Source organism: Canis lupus, chromosome 14 (assembly GCF_003254725.2).
Source record: "Canis lupus dingo isolate Sandy chromosome 14, ASM325472v2, whole genome shotgun sequence".
In the NCBI taxonomy this organism is placed as follows: domain Eukaryota; kingdom Metazoa; phylum Chordata; class Mammalia; order Carnivora; family Canidae; genus Canis; species Canis lupus.
Window position 1 is genome coordinate 3,761,131 of NC_064256.1, and position 12,442 is coordinate 3,773,572.

General features: G+C 38.3%; 1 protein-coding gene across 10 annotated transcripts in view; it reads right to left on the reverse strand.

The window, feature by feature from the left end:
• EXOC4 (exocyst complex component 4) overlaps positions 1-12,442 on the reverse strand; it is a 746,744-nt gene that overhangs the window by 706,863 nt on the left and 27,439 nt on the right. For all 10 annotated transcript variants that reach the window (XM_025471693.3, XM_025471694.3, XM_025471695.3 and 7 more), the window contains exon 3: positions 6,168-6,362. In XM_025471693.3, coding sequence (XP_025327478.1) covers positions 6,168-6,362 — 195 coding nt within the window. The remainder of the gene's footprint in view (positions 1-6,167; positions 6,363-12,442) is intronic.

Consider the following 12,442-nt stretch of genomic DNA (forward strand, 5'->3'; position numbering starts at 1 on the left):
GGGCTTTATAATTCCTGAATGAGTCCCTGATGCGCAGTTTGGGAATCACCGCGCTAAAGCCTAGCAAGCCAGCTGAAAATAGCTGAACCTTATGAGGTTTAGTGCAATCTAACCAAATTTCTATTTAATAAAACAGGCAAAGACGAGCAGATAAAAAGAGCAAAAAGGGAAGGAAAGCTAATACTATACCTGGTGCCTATCAGTGTGGCTTTTAGAAACCCCAGCCTTCAAAAACAAATATATATAAAAAGGGCATTGAGCACCACCAAAAACAGTTTGTGTTTTTACTCTCTAGGAGAAAAATGAAGCTGCCACACTAAGCCTACTCATTCAGTTTTAGACAAACACCAAGGGTTCTTATTTCATGACCTTGTTTTCAGCTCTTCCTAAACCTTTTTGAAAAGTTTGGATGTAGGGCAGCCCCGGTGGCCCAGCAGTTAAGCGCCACCTTCAGCTGGGAGTGTGATCCTGGAGACCCGGGATCGAGTTCCGCATCGGGCTCCCTTCATGGTGCCTGCTTCTCCCTCTTCCTGTGTCTCTGCCTCTCTCTCTCCATGTCTGTCATGAATAAATAAATAAAATCTTTAAAAAAAAAAAAAAGTTTGGATGTAGGTGTCTGAGGGAATGAAGAGCTTCTCAAATACAGCTTGAAGCAGCTAGAGGACCAGCTTATTTAAATAGCAAACCATACTACCCCACCTCAGCCCAAATATCCCTGGTCCCCATTTCTTGCCATGCTCATCATGACACAAGACACTACTTGTTCATTCATCTTTCCTTATTAGCATGTAGGCTCCTTTAAGGTTAAGGCCACACCGAGATACATATATCAACAACGCATGTGATTAACAATGTCATCATCCCATTTTTTATAAATCTATCAAAACATGTGCCCGACTCTTTCCTGTTATTAGTATAGAATATTGGCATTGGTCTTTCAAATCAATATTCTACACTAGAAACAGATGGGTTTAATGGTGGCTATTTCATTATTGATCACAGATATATTTTTTATCACGTGTAGAAAAATCTATATGGAATATTGAAACATTTTTGCAGTCACTTACCACTTTCAAGTTAAGTCCAATAAGTTCACTAGAATGTTCCAGCTCTTGCTATTTATAGAGCTTTCACTTCAATACCATTTCCATAGTAATAATGAGAAAAAACAGTCCTGTGAGATCTTAGAAACTCTCAGACCAGATGAAAAGGATGTGCACTTTGGCCCCCTTTTTCTTTCTTGTACATTAATCATTTGATAGTGGATGCATGATCACCCCTGCCCTGCCCATAGTCTGAGGAAAAAATTCGTCTATTTGCTAATGACACAGTTTTAATGGCAGCAAAAGGAACAATCTCACTGCTCCACTGGTCCTGCCACCTAAGCCCTGCCAGAAAGAATAGCTTAACCTCAACTACTTTAGAACACTAAAATCAACATTATTGATAAGGACCCTCCAATAGTGAACTGGCTTATATCTAATTACAATACTAGCAGAAAAATAGATTTAGTTCCCTAAGAGTAGATTTTGCAACTGATCCCAGATAGTTTACCAACTAATTGCATTGCTTATAATTAGACAGTAGGTACCCTATGAACATACAGTAGGTCAGAAAGGTGATGGAGGCAGAATCTGAAATGTTGTCCATGTCCAATCTGAAACATACAGCAAAGAACTTTGGGGTCCTGATCACCCTTTTGAGCAAGTGTTAGATCAGACTAGGCTTGTTTGGGGGGAACAATTTTATCTCTGCCTGCAGGACCTCCTTTGTATAAAGTGTGGGGTAGTCTTTCATTTGGATAGATGTCCATTTGAGGCAAAAAGGAATCAATAATGCTTAACCTAGCCAGCTCTACTTCAACTCTATCAGCTCAAAACAAGTCCATCTCTGACCAGCTTCTGAAATTATAACATGGGAGCAATCACCATATCCTTCTCATAGCAACAGTTAAGTCATTATAAACACATTTCTAAGCACTTACTGTGTATACTGTGTGTACACTACATAAATAGCTTAGCATCTCACTTAATTCCCTTCAACAACCCTTGGGAATGTATGTAATTCTCCACTCCAACTTTCAGCAAAGTCAAATTCAATAATCAGCCCCATGTCATCCAGCTAGTGAAAGTCAGAGTGGGATTTAAGCACGAGTCCATGTGACCCACACTAAGACCCATGCTGACATGCACAACCTTGATCGTTATCTAACAAATACAAAGGATCTTGTGAGCTGAAAACACTACAAATATACTTTTATTATAGGAGCTTAGAAAACTGCAATTAAGAAGCTGCTTTACTCCCTCTATGCCATATGTGGCCACATTTTCCCAGTGTAAGTGATGTCATTCCACCATACCATTCTCTCAAAGCACTCTGGGATTCTCTGGGAAGAATGCAACTACATAAATAATACTTATTATTATAATAATCTTTATCTCACTATATAGCTATGACTTTTTAAAAATAAATAAATGATTAAGAGACATTCAAAATCCCTACAGTCTCAGAAAGACTTAGAAGTGAAAAAATTTAGCGACTGGCCCCGTGACTGTCAGCCTAAAGTGCTTCACAACTGCTTGCACCTACTTAGTTTCCACTGATTGAACAGTTATGAATGGACTTCTATGGGTTGATAAATCAGAACTTATGTAAGTGGTTTTCAAAGCTCATCTGTGCAGCTTTAGTCTGATGCAGAATGCCACATAAATTTTCCTTTTAAAAAGTTCATAAAAATATTAACTATCATAAAATACCTTCCTGGTTAGCTCATGCCACTGGGAAGAAGCTGCTATTCTTATATTAACAATTCTTCCCCGAATTAATCAGTCATTGTACATTAGAACCAGCAGCTGGAGTGTTTTGGGTGATAATGAAACCTGTAACAAGGCATCTTCAGCCGTCTTTTCAAGACAATAAGGGAATTAAAATTTCAATTTAAATGCAGAGGTTTGAAACACGCTTCACTGGCAAAATTACTTCAATTAATGTGAGTGGAATACAAAGGACAGACTGCAGAAATGTGATGCAGCAACCAGAAATTATGTCATTAATGTGCTTGCATCAACCCAGCACAATGACTGCAAAGGTCTAATTTAAACCATACATATCACAAAGCTACAGGCTACAATATTAATCAAGTCTCTGATTGCAATGTGATGGATACAGGCTTCTTGTTGGACCACTTTTAGCTTTTCATAAGCTAACAACAGCTGTTTACCTTGAAGAAGGAAACAAAAGGCCATGCCTATTTGCAGACATTCCGTGTCATGACAATTTAATTATTTTATGCAATACTCAGGTTACATATCAAAAGAAATAAGTAATCCCATCTAGAAGCCAAGTCTATAGCTATCAGACCAGCGTGAGGGTGACGCAGGAATTGTAGGAGCTGACAAGAGCCACGGGTCACCACTGATTTATTTACTCTGGATTTATGAACCTGAGTAGGGATTAAATTACTAGCCATCTGCACCTGCCTTACATGGAAATGCAAAAATCTTTTGATAAACAAATCCAAGGAAATCAGAGAGTTTTGAAAGACTCAGGTTTTTGTTTTTACTTTCCTCTGATGTCTTTCAGCAAAGATTTTTCATTTGGACCCTTGAGATGCTTTAAGTAGATTTTACTTCTAATAGCACATAACCATGGGGAAAGGAAATGTGATTACTTTTTCATAGGAAGTCCAATGAAAGAGCAATTGTAGACCTTACGATTCGCTCATATACAAAAGGCCAAACTGGAGGAAGTTTCCAACATTTTAAGCACACCTTAAATCCTATCTTCATGCAATTATTGCATATTAGGATATGCCAATTCCTCAGATCATGCAAAGCAACTTGCTCATCTGGAAAATGGGGAGCACATCAGAAACCTCTTTCTCAAAAGGTTACTGCAAGAATTAAATATGTTAGCAAATGTAACAGACTTAGTAACAGAACATAATGAAAACGCAATACATATTAGCTATTATTATAATTACTGTTTGTTCATTTAAATATTGCAAAAAGGAAAGGTTGGAAACTAGAGAAACTTGCCATAAAAACAAACACTGAAACCAGAGAAAAATCAGACCAGAGCCCCTAGAAAGGAAATATCCTATTCTGTTTAGTGTTATTAAGACTTTCCCATGGCTACCCATTTGGCTAATGACCCTGACTAGATGAGGCACACTATGCTAAGTATGGGGCAGACAAAAATAAATAAGATCTAGCCCTTGCCCTCAATGACCTACCATACAAACAACAGTAGCTGTATTATAAGTACACATAGCTTATGGAAACAAACAAACAAACAAATTTAAAAAGCATCTACTCAGGGTAATTTATTAAGACAATAAAAAAATACTTTTTTTTTTTTTTTTTTTTTTTGAGAAAAGAAAAGCATTTAATCACCTGGGACATTCAGAGAGCTAATGAAATTTGAGCCAAGCCTTCAAAAATAAATCATCATTTTCCAGGCAGACAGGGTTGGGATTAGGTTCAGGGAAATATGATCAATTCAACAACATCTATCACATCCCTACATCAGCAACAAATAACTAGAAGTTATTATTAATAAAGAGCCACCTGCTTTAAAAAACATGACAGCCAGAAATAAAACATATTTAATACCTCTAAGCAATACATTACTAAGCATTATTACATAGAACATAAATGAAGACATCAATAAATGAGACCAAGACCCGTTCACTGAAAGACTCAATATTACAAAAATGAAATTCTTATATTGAATCAATCTCCTGACACTTTTTGAGGAATGTGACAAGCAGATACCAAAATTCACATGGAAGAGTAATGGGCCAAGAATAGCACAGGTAATTCTGAAAAGCAAGGTGAGGGAATGTCTCCATCTGCTATTATCAAGATATATCATAAAATAATAGAAATTAATACAGCACAGTTTTGGTGCAGATATAGACAAGACCAACTGAACAAAACAAAGAGCTCAGGAACAGACCCATGCATACATGAAAACTTGGTATGTGATCAACATAGCATTAGAAGTCAGGAGGAGATAAATTCAGCAAATGGTCTGAGCCATGTGGCTATTTATATAGAAGATAAAATTAGATTCCTAGTTCATACCATATATGGAAACAGATTCCAAACGATTAAAGAACACATAGATTTTCTGTATGACACTGGGATAGAAAAAAAATTTCCTGAAATAAAAACTGGATTTGGTGTGCCTGGATGGCTCAGTCAGTTAAGCATCCAACTCCATTTTGGCTTAGGTCATGATCTCAGGGTTGTGGGATCGAGCCCCCAGATGGACTCTGCACTGGGCGTGGAGTTTGTTTAAGATTCTCTCTCTCTCTACCCCACACCCCCCACACCACTCATGCTCACTTATTCTCAAAAAAAATTTAAAAACTGAAAATAAAATGGTTACTGCGAAAAAAAATTGGAGAAAGGAAAAACAAAGAAATTTTATGACATTAAATTTTAATACTTCTTTGTAACAAAAGGCTTCATAAACAAAGTAAGAAGATATATTACCAACTAGGAGAAGATTTTTCAAATACATCTGACAAAAGATTAGGATCCAGAATATACAAACAACAACAAATAGGGAAAAAAAGGAACTTCCAGGAAAGGTAGCTCATATACTCACTTCTTTCTAGAGGTAACTGCTCTTCCTTCCCACCCCACTCCCCAGACCCCCACACCCCACATACACATAATTTTAGTTAGAAATGACAATCATAGTACTCAAGTTGGCACAAATCTAGACCTTACCCCCTTATTTTTTAATTAAAAATTTTTCCTCTGAAAGCTGTAAATATGTAGGCCACAGCCCACACCTCTTCTTCTCTCCCAGACACCCAAACCCAAAATCTGTGTCTCTCATGAATAAATAAAATCTTTAAAACAAAAACAAAAAAAAACCACCTCTCTTTACCATGCCAACATAATTTAGGTACTGGTTTCTTATCATTACATGACTTGCCATTCTTCCGAAGGCAGATAATACATGAAAAATCGCCTACCATTTCAAACACTGGAATTGGGAAGAGAACCAGTCAGGCTTCACCTGCAAAGGCTTGTGAATCCCGAGAGGACAGTTTATAATGTGCTACATGAAAGACAGCATTCAGGGAACAAGAGTAGGGCCTTTCCCATCCTAGCAGAAAGAACCATTAGCGCCGCAGGCTCTTTTCTCACCAGCATGTCGGTGGCACTGAGATAGTGCTTGCTGACCATGCACTGTTCCAGTTTTTGAGGCACTTGCTTGATGTTCTCAATTTCATCCAGCAGATTCAGGACATGCTTATGCTCAATTCCTTCAATCCACAACTTCCGAAGCTCATCCCTTTTGCAGTGCAACAGCATCTTGCATGAAAGCAGATTCTCTTTCACCTACAATGAAACAGATTCGACCTGATGTCAGTCCAAAGTCTTGCCATCCTAAACTTATCATCTAATTAGTAGTCTTCATTAGTGTCACTAGAAGTAAACAGTTCCTAATTCCCCCTTCACTCACTTCTCATAGTGAGTCGGCTTGCAAAATTCTTTTTTTTTTTTTTTAATTTTTATTTATTTATGAGTCATAGAGAGAGAGAGAGAGGCAGAGACATAGGCAGAGGGAGAAGCAGGCTCCATGCACCGGGAGCCTGACGTGGGATTCGATCCCGGGTCTCCAGGATCACGCCCTGGGCCAAAGGCAGGCGCCAAACCGCTGCGCCACCCAGGGATCCCGGCTTGCAAAATTCTAATCCTGGTTCTGACACGGACTCACTTGGATAGGTCTGTCTCCACCTCAGTGTACATCTACACCTCAGTGTATATGTGCTCTCCCTTGAAATGAGAAAACTACTCCCAACCTACCTTTGGGTGAATCTAAAAAAGTTACTTAGGACATAGAGCACTCTGAAAATATGTTAAAGTATCTACCCACTGATGTTAAAATATCTAAAAGAAAATCCCTCATAGAGTCCATACTATTAATCCTTCCCTGTTCTCTGCATGTTTCCCATTCAGCTGATAGGTCACTTGGACCATCCTACATCTATAACTTGGTTGAAGTTTAGAGCCAAGGAACTGTGCATTCATATCAACTAACATGAAAATAAGCCCATGTTCCAGAAAAGGGCACACATCCAGAGATAATCTCAAAATAAAAGGAATTAGGACATACCAAGGATTTTTAGATATTAAATAAGACAATCTCAAACATTCTCATAGTTTAGTGACCAGTACGGCACAGCCCGACAAAAAGAGGAGGAACAGGCAGGGGTACTCACAATGTACATGGTGAGCACATTTTCATATTCATAATTAAGACTTTCCAATTTTTGTGACATGAAATAAAAAGAATCATGACCTTTCACAATTCACAGAGCTACTTTCATATACTTTTGGCATTCCTTACATGTATTTTTATTTAAATTAGAATTTAGTATTTGTTTACAGTTTTGTTTTATTAATTTTTTTAGAGTTGGGGAGGGGGTGTGGGGAGGAGAAGGAGAGCAAGAATCTCCAAGCCCAGCACAGAGCACAACAGGGGATTCATTACCCTGAAATCCTGACATGAGCCAAACTGAGCCACCCAGGCACAACTCCCCCACCACCTTTTTTCTTTCTTAAGAGAAAGAAAGAGTAGTTGTTTTGTTTTTTGTTTTAGGTAAAATTTATGAATACATGTCAGATGTACTATTTATTAGATGTACTATTTATTAGATGTATTTTAGCAAATCCAAGACACCTGTATAATTCAAACCATCAACTATAGGTCATTTATATCACCCTAGAAAGCTTACCACATTTTTGATCATTGAAAATCCATCTTCAACAAGATTTGCTGAGGAGGTGCACGCACTCATGAACATTATACTTCTGGTGATTATAAAACTACATCTCAACATTTTTCTAACACACATGGAAAATATGAAGATAGAATGCTAAGATCAGAATGTTTTTTGAGAAAGCATCTAATCTATAACTTTAGGACAATACCTAATCCTAATTCTAAGAAACTCCAATGTAAAAAGAATCCTAAATAAGGAGATTTTGTAATCTCTCTCAATAAGCACAGAATGATCATTAGCTTTCAGGGGAGACATAGACCCCTTTGAAAATCTACTGAAGATGGTCCTAATTGCCTCCACTCCTTCCTGCAGTCCCAAAGTGATTTAAAAAAAAAAAATCTGCTATGCATAAAACACCTAGGAAAGAGAACAGAGAGGAGGGAATGGCACTTTTGAATTTGGCAAGAAGTTGGAACATGGGTAATTTAGCAGAGGAGAGCAATCTGAAAACCTCAGCATGGAGTGGGGTACCTCCATTGACAAAGAGGTACCAAGAACATGGAGAGTGGGAAAACAGGGCTAACACCTTCCATATTTTGAGCCCTGGATCCTCATCACAGCACCCAGATAGAAAAATCCTCCCCCCACCCCCTGCCCTGCCTCAACTATTGGCCACATAGAATGTGTATGACCTGGAGATCACAAAAGATCTGGGATGAGGGGAGGGTGTGAGGCACTGGACAACAAATCAAAAATGAGACCCAAGTGGGCCTATGGAACAGTAAATTCCTCAGCCCCCTCCAGAGCCTCGGCCTCCTGCTAGGGTTGCTTCTAAATACACTCAGCTTGATTTCTAGCTCCAACACAGGAAGCATAGGGCTTTCCCTGGGAAAGGTGACCAGGCAAATAGACCTAGAGTTAGTGACATCTAAAGTTTCACGAAGGAGACTGCTAGGTCCCTGCCACTCATCAGTAGATGAGGCCCATAACATGCTCTGAGCTTCCAATCAGCTCTGTATTGCCTCACTCTTCTACCAGACAGCCAAAGAAAGCCTGGAATATGCAAAGTCAGGCACCAAAACAAACAAAAAGAAAAAAGAGTTGGGGGGCAGAGGGGGGCAGGACAAAAACTATGCAGGAAACAGAAATTTTTAAAACTACAATGAATATCCCTTAGGAAAAATAGGAGGAGGCACTAACATTGATGAAACAAGAATAGGATGCTATAAAAAAAAAATGGAGAATCAAAACAACGCTTGGAAATTAAAACATGATAGAAAAAAATCCAATATAAAGGTTAGAGGGTACCCTTGAGAAAATCTCCAGAGAATAAAAAAAAAAAAAAAACAAGAGATAAAAGATAAAAAGAAAATGAGGGGGATTGATCCAAGAGGTTCACTATCTGCCAAATAGAGGAGTTCTAGGGGAGGGAAAATGAGACAAATGAAGTGGGGAAAAATATCAACAAAATAATAAAAGAAAATGTCCCAGGAGACATGTGTTTTTAGATTGAAAAAGCACACCAAGTGTTCAAGAAAATGGAGTGAGGAAAGACACAAGCCAGGGCACATTATCCTGACACGTAAGGACACAAGGGATAAAGAGACAATCTTAAAAGCTTTCACGGGAGTTGGGGGGGGGGGGGAGGTGCAGGGAGGAACAGAATCCATACAAAGAACTGTGAATCAGAATGCATCAGGCTTTTCCCAATAGGAGCACTAAAAGCTACAAGACAAAAGAATAATATAGCTTCAAAATCCTAAGAGAGAATCCTTTCCCCAAAAAACTATCAATCAAGTGTGAGGGAAGAATAAAGACATCTTCAGACATACAAGCTCTCAAAAAAATAAATAAATAAGCCTTCTATGCACCATATCTCAGCAAGCTAGTGAAGAACGTGCTCCATCAACACAAGAGAAAATCAGAAGACAGAAAACACAAGATCCAGGAAAGGGGAAAACCAAGGCAGAAAACTTCTGCCTTTCTGCGGAAGAAAGGCAACAGGAATATTCAATCATTAATCGCATGGAAAACAGCAACAACAAAATTGCTCAAGCGCACACAGTATGCTGGATGGTTGAGAGGTAAATATTTATGTAGTTTTAATAAAATAAGCACCATCTATTTAACCAAAAACTAGGATACAAGCAGAGAGAGAGAGAGAATGAGGGAGGAAGATGGGGTGAGATACGGGAAAGAATGACAGAGGGACCTATATCCTCATCTTCCATAGCTTCAAGCTCATATACCATGTCTAAAATAGAAAAATCAAGAATAGTGTAAGCATTTTACTATGAGTAAAAGTCAGTGCCTTTAAAGTTTTGCAATTTAGACTAGGGAAAGATGAGATCAGGAAGTAGTGGTTTTTATTATCACTTATGGTTTTGACTTTTTAAATTTTTAATTGGAAGTATAATTGACACATAGTATTGGTTTCAAGTATACGGCACTGATAGAAAAGTCATATAGATTATAAAATGCTCACCATGATTAAGTGTAGTTATCACTGTCACCATACAAACTTAATTACAATATTACTGACCATATTCCCCATGTTCTACTCTTCATCCCTACAACTTATTTTGTAAGTGTGTATCTCTTAATGCCCTTTATCGGACTTTTTAAACATATTTCTCAAGGATATTCCTAGATCCTCTTGGGAACTCTTGGTCTCTGGGCTAGAACTCCAGCTATTATATCCATTCTCTCTCAAATCTTAGTTAAAATCTGTTAGAATTTGATTTCTAATGTTCTACTCTTCTCACCTTGGTTCTGTAATTCTCAGATTTTTCTTTTGATTCACGGTTACTATGGAAATTGTTAAAAAATAAATGCTGTGTCACGCAACACCCAGCTAGGCTCTCAATCAAAAGAAGGGGGGATGAACTTACTGAGTGTCAGGAAAGCTTGGCAAACTCCTTTTGATTGGAAAAAGAAAGGCAATTATGCCATTTCACACTAGGATATATACAATGTAGTCAGCTCACTTCTCATTTTTGCTTACTGCATGGAGGCAAACTGAAAAGGAAGATAGAATTTGTGTCCGTGTTGAGGGGTGGGGAAGATGATACTAGGCTGTGTGGAAAATGAACATCACCAAAATTATTCCCTGAACTAAGTTATTAGTCAAAGCTGCAGACATAAGGAGCTACAAGAACTTTTAATATTAGATTGCCCTGAGGCTTCGGCTCTTTGATGAGAAAGTCAGTTATGAAGAAATGTTATTTTAAAACTTGGGTGGTGGGGGAAGGGGAATACTACTCAGCAATAAAAGAGAAGAAATCTAAAGAATCTCAGAAATATTTTGCTGAACAAATGAAGCCAGATACAAAGAAGTACAGACTGAAGTTCTGGAACATACAAAAATAAAAAATAATCAATAGTGAGGGGGTTCAAATCAGTAGTCGTTTAGAGCAGGACATGGAGAGGGGTAGGGGACAAGAAGGGGAACATGGAATTTTGACTCCAAGGAAGGAGGGAACTCTCTGGGGTGGATGGGAATACTTTAAAGGATGTGTACATTTGCCAAAACTCATTGAACCGTACCCTAAAATGCTGCATTTTACTGAATGTAAATTATAGTTCAATAAATGCTTTTTATGCAGGGAAGAGAGAAACAGCATGATATCCATCAATAAATAGCAATAACTAAAATGTGAGAATGGGACCAAGTTATACCTAAACTGTTATTTCTCGATGTGGTGACAGTATTTTAATTCTATTCTACTGAATTTATCAGGATCATTAAGATTGAAAACTAATGTTACTGTTTCTTCCTGAAATAAATCTACAGAGTCAAACAATTCAAGTCAAGACATTGAAACCCAAGTACAGAAGTCCTTCTTCAAACTCAAGTTTCCTTTGCTTCTTTAGACTTTGAGTAACTTCACAGTTGCTCCTGATCACCTGTTTATAGCCACAACAAGAATTTGTTTCAATATACAAGAACCTCCAGCCACTCTAGTTAGAGCGTATCAGAAAAAGAGAAAATAAGGGGTGCCTGGGTGGCTCAGCGGGTTAAGCGTCTGCCTTCAGCTCAACTCATGATCTTAGGGTCCCAAGATCGAGCCCCGAGTCGGGCTCCCTCCCAGAGTCTGCTTCTTCCTCTCCCTCTGCCCCTCCCCCTGCTTGTGCACTCTCACGCACGCTCTCTCTCTCTTAAATAAATAAAATCTTTAAAAAATCTTAAAAAAGAGAGAAAGAGAAAATTAGGATAACAAGCCCCACAAGGGTTATTGTGAATGAGTAGGTGAGAAGATACAGAAAGCAGAGAAACAGCCTGCAGCCCTGCCCTGGGGAAGATAAAGAGAAGAAAACTACTTAGGGCCTCTGAGTAACAACGTGGGTGCATCTGTGAAAAGAGGAACAGAGATATATATATATATAAGAGGCTGATGGATACAGGCCTCATGTCATCAAATTCAATGCTTTTCTGATTTTGGTCAAGGATAATGGGAGGAGGGAATGCCTTTGGGTGTGCATATTATCTGTAATACAGCACAACAAATATGCAAGTGCTCCACTGAAACTGCAGGCTAGAAATATTCTATAAAGTTCCCCATAAGCAAAAGATGGCAAATGAAAAATAATGTAACAGTTGATGTTACTCTTAATTCTCAAAGTACAAAACTTATTTTCTCCTCTGTAGTTAAAAATCTACATATAAACAGGTTCATGGATATTCTCCTACCA